General features: G+C 43.6%; 1 protein-coding gene across 1 annotated transcript in view; it reads right to left on the reverse strand.

The window, feature by feature from the left end:
- Positions 1 to 5,000, reverse strand: part of slc18a1 (solute carrier family 18 member A1) — a gene marked incomplete at its 5' end in the record, with an annotated part of 20,958 nt that overhangs the window by 15,766 nt on the left and 192 nt on the right. Inside the window, 5 exons of the mRNA XM_079517026.1 lie at positions 1 to 39; positions 2,590 to 2,673; positions 2,947 to 3,005; positions 3,305 to 3,441; positions 4,275 to 4,591. The exon at positions 1 to 39 is cut by the window's left edge and continues 54 nt beyond it. Of these exons, the coding sequence (XP_079373152.1) occupies positions 1 to 39; positions 2,590 to 2,673; positions 2,947 to 3,005; positions 3,305 to 3,441; positions 4,275 to 4,591 (636 nt within the window). The remainder of the gene's footprint in view (positions 40 to 2,589; positions 2,674 to 2,946; positions 3,006 to 3,304; positions 3,442 to 4,274; positions 4,592 to 5,000) is intronic.

The raw sequence follows: 5,000 nt of genomic DNA on the forward strand, positions 1-5,000 counted from the left end.
TCTCATCATCTGGATAAACGCTGGCTAACATGCCCAGACCTACACACACACACACACACACACACACACACACACACACACACACACACACACACACACACACACACACACACACACACACACACACACACACACACACACACACACACACACACACACAAGAACAAATTAACAGCTTAACAATGTTTTTCATTCAGCTCTATGACATCCATAATTTGGAGACAGATATGACATGATGTTACTTCTCTATACTGTACATTACATCGTCTCTGTCGGGTGGAAACCTCTCTATGTCCAAAACTGTTATACCTTTCAGGATTCAAATGCAAAAACAGCAAAGGTAGCAGATCTACAAGCTCAAAAGGTGTCACTGCACGCCACGTTTTGAGCTTGTGTGATCTGCTATACCGTGTGTGTGACGCTGTGGCCTGTAATATGATCAAGTAGGGCAGGGGTGGGCAACTTTGACGATGGAGAGAGCCACTATATTTCCACACCTACTCCCTAGAGCCATATATTACTGTCCTAGCAAAAATAGCCGATCTACAAGCTCAAAACGCGACGCGTTTTGAGCTTGTAGATCGGCTATTTTTGCTATATTCGAATTGAAATCTTGAATATTTTTTTTGCTATTTTTGAATTGGAATCCTGAAAATTAATATTTGTATGTCATTTCAAATGCCTTCAATTATACTTGTGTTGAGCAATGAGCTACTAATTTAGACTGAAGTAATTAAAGCGGGTCATGTTTGCATGTTGTGGAATTGTAACAGCTGAAACCAATATTAACCTGAGGGCCGCATGTGGCCCCCGGGCCGCCAGTTGCCCACCCCTGAAGTAGGGCGTTCATTTACGGTTCATTTACTTTTTTTAACAAAAAGTTAAAATACGGAGATACCAGGTTTCTGCCCTAACAGCTACGCTATATATATTACATTTGGCTTGTGGATGGACGGTGGACCGCGCCACAAACCGCAACGGGTGCAAAAATGTGTTGAGTAGTGTTTCAAGTCAAAGTTAACCCAATCCAAGCCAAGGAACGACAGGTTACGTTTTAAGCACTATATTACCCCTGTGCCAGGACGTAATTTTGCGTCTTTTTTTTTTTTTTTTTTTTTTTTACACGCTGGCACCTGGTCTGCGTTTCTATTGTAGTGTACTGGCATGGATTGTGTTTTAAATATCTAAAGTCTTCGTTCAAAATGTACAACCGCATTCTGATCCACTCTGGTGCGTTGTCCAAATAAACTGAGAGTCACACTCAGAAATAAGTCTTCTTTATAGAGACGCACAATACAATTGGTAGCGTCTCAAAAGTATCAAAATCGGCCATATCGGCCATAAAATAAAAAATGGTATCGAACTTCAAAATAATCTCAAGAATAATCTAAAAAATAATCCTGATTATTTTCATCAATATTGATGACGCAATGCCAATGTCTTTGTACTCACAGAGCAGCCAATCTGCCTGTCTCTGTCTCTTTAAGAGCATCAGCTGTTGGGTAGTGGGGAGATCAGACATCGGTCATAATTTCAATATTGTGCATCTCTACTCTCTGGTTTTGGTTTTATGGGTAGTGGGGAGCTCAGACATCGGGGGTGCAGTACGTAGTTCAGACTAGTCATTGGTCCGACAAACGACAACCTACCTCAAACCCTAACCTAACCATAACCGCAAGCACGGGAGCAGCGTGCATGTCGGACTAACGCTCCGTCGGAATTACGTGCGGATCCCGATGACACCACACACCTGAAAGATGTCTAGGGTGATGTGACTTAATACAGGCACACTCATTGAACTTGAAGTTGGAATAGTCATGTTAAAGGTAGGGTAAGTGATTTTCTTTGGTTAAAAGAAGTGATAAAAAGCTCCATTTTGTGATAGAACTCATAGAGCAGTGTTTGTTCAGTAACAGGAGTCTGAGGGCAGTATTATGCGTGTCTTAAGTACCAGGTCTTATTACTTAACTTAAGACCTGGAGGCGTGATCAATGCCATTTGGCTATTCTGAGTGGCCAAACAGCATTGACCACGCCTCCAGGTCTTAAGTTAAGTAATAAGACCTGGTACTTAAGACACGCATAATACTGCCCTGAGTCTCCATGTTTTTGTTGTTTCAACCAAAAAATATCACTTACCCTACCTTTAATACAGGCATATCATTGAACTCGAAGTTGGAATAGTCATGTTAACCCATTTTGGGCGGGAACCCCTTTTGGTGTTTTAAGCATTATGTTATACTTTAGCTATACAAGGTCTGCTATTTTTGAAAAATCGTGAAAATGCGGCACAAATCTTTGAATATATATTCTTTCAGAGCGAACGTTTTTAACTCAAATCTTTGCTTCTGGCGGGGTTCCTGGAACAACATATTTTCAGATGGGGGTCGGTGGCCAATTACATACAATTTTTTGGGGTCCTTGACATGAAATATTGAGCACCACTTTAAATTTCGACGTCAGGCCTAAATGGGTCTTCAGGTAAAGCTGAAGGTCTCTATAGTCAGGCCATGGGGGGAGAAAGCTGTCAAATCATCAACTCTCTTTTCCTCAACACAAAGTACAGTACCTGTTGAGCGAGGCACCTTACCTGCCACAGAGGAGAAGGAGGAGCCGATTCCCTGGATAGAACGAGCCAAGATCAACAAAGTGTACGTTCCTGAGAAAGCAAACACTGACACACACACACGCACACACACACACACACACACACAGTAACGTAAAGCACACTATGTGAATGACACTGCTTCGCAAGTTCATTTTAGCAAGGCATAAACAGGCAGAGGGGGGTGTGTGTGTGTGTGTGTGTGTGTGTGTGTGTGTGTGTGTGTGTGTGTGTGTGTGTGTGTGTGTGTGTGTGTGTGTGTGTGTGTGTGTGTTGTGTGTGTGTGTGTGTTTGTGTGTGTGTGTGTGTGTGTGTGACTGTGTGTGTGCTATTAAAACTCACTGATGGTAGAAACAAACATGATGATGAAACCAGCAAACATAGGAATATGATAGCCGATCCTAGGAGAGGAGAGACATAGTTAGATAGTGCAGCTTTAAATCACAACCCAAGACATGGTCATTTCAAACGTTAACAGACATCAGTCCTTCCACACACACACACACACACACACACACACACACGCACAGTGGCACTCCCGCACTCCCGCACTTGCGCGCGCGCACGCACGCACACACACACGCACGCACATGCACACACACACACACACACACACACACACACACACACACACACACACACACACACACACACACACACACACACACACACACACACACACACACACACACACGTGTACCTGTTAGTTAGAGGTCCAACAAATGGAGTGACCATCAGCTGAACCACAGCTTTGGATGCAAACATCAAACCAACTGGGACACTCTCCTTCGCCAAGTACGAACTACGTAGTACGTCCTTCACGCACGACGACGACACCTGCAGGAGAGGAGAGGAGCGGAGCGGAGGTGAGAGGAGGTACATCAAAATAAATACGTTTTATTCAGAATTTCCTAAATGTTTTGTATCGCATTTGTAATATTGTATTGTATTGTATTGTATTGTATTGTATTGTATTGTATTGTATTGTATTGTATTGTATTGTATTGTATTGCATTACTGATGAATTGAGTACATTGGACCACAATGGAAACAAGCCCCACAGGGCTTTTTGTGTTGTCCTTTTGGCCTAACCGTGACTGTACTATCTGTACTGTTAACGATCTTGTTGATAAAGCACTCAATCACAAATCAATGTGTTCCTGTGTTTTGTTGTATTTTTGTCGTATTATTATTGGGAACTCCAACGATCACCTACGTTTGCGTTAATGCTGTCATTCATCTGTGGGAGCGACATGTCAGTAGGGGGCGCTGTCTCCAACATGCTGAACGTATTAGACTTTGTCCTCCATGCCATCTGTAGTGGTGGGAAAACATATATATATATTAGACTCTGTCCACCATGCCATCTGTAGTGGTGGGGAAATATATATTAGACTTTGTCCTCCATGCCATCTGTAGTGGTGGGAAAAAATATATATATATTAGACTCTGTCCACCATGCCATCTGTAGTGGTGGGGAAATATATATTAGACTTTGTCCTCCATGCCATCTGTAGTGGTGGGAAAACATATATGTATATTAGACTCTGTCCACCATATCTGTACTGTTAACGATCTTGTTGATAAAGCACTCAATCACAAATCAATGTGTTCCTGTGTTTTGTTGTATTTTTGTCGTATTATTATTGGGAACTCCAACGATCACCTACGTTTGCATTAATGCTGTCATTCATCTGTGGGAGCGACATGTCAGTAGGGGGCGCTGTCTCCAGCATTCTGAACCTGAACGTAGTGTGGTCAAACAGGGACACCACCTGAGAAAACACAGGCTCCGGGCTCAGGGGGCTCTGGCCAGGCTGTGTACCCAGGACAAGTGCACCGTCGCTGGGCCGAGGGAGCATCGAGGGCTGGGTGATCTGCCCGGAGGTATGCTGGTAGTCTGAAGCGCCGGGTAAGGGAGGCTGTGAGGGCTCGGACCCAGGGCTGGGATGATCAAGAGCATACAGGAAGCTAGGGATGATAGGCACTGGAGGGGAGGGAGAGAGAAACAAAAAAAGAAAGAAAGAAAGAAAGAAAGAAAGAAAGAAAGAAAGAAAGAAAGAAAGAAAGAAAGAAAGAAAGAAAGAAAGAAAGAAATGACAGAGAGATATGATTCATCATCATTACATTATCAATCTGTATCTCTGTCAGGCAGCATGACCTAGTGTTCTCTCTGTGTGTGTGTGTGTGTGTGTGTGTGTGTGTGTGTGTGTGTGTGTGTGTGTGTGTGTGTGTGTGTGTTCTGCATACAAAGACACACAAAGGTAAATGTCAGGCTAATGTTAGCTAGCCGGACTATGTACGTCACTATACCCCCAGGGTAGAGTGACGTACTGACGTAGAGTGTACTGGCCCAGTGTGTGCGCGCACTGGGCGCGCGCGCGCGTGTGTGTGTG

Source organism: Electrona antarctica (assembly GCF_951216825.1).
Source record: "Electrona antarctica genome assembly, chromosome: 12".
NCBI classification, from domain to species: Eukaryota; Metazoa; Chordata; class Actinopteri; order Myctophiformes; family Myctophidae; genus Electrona; species Electrona antarctica.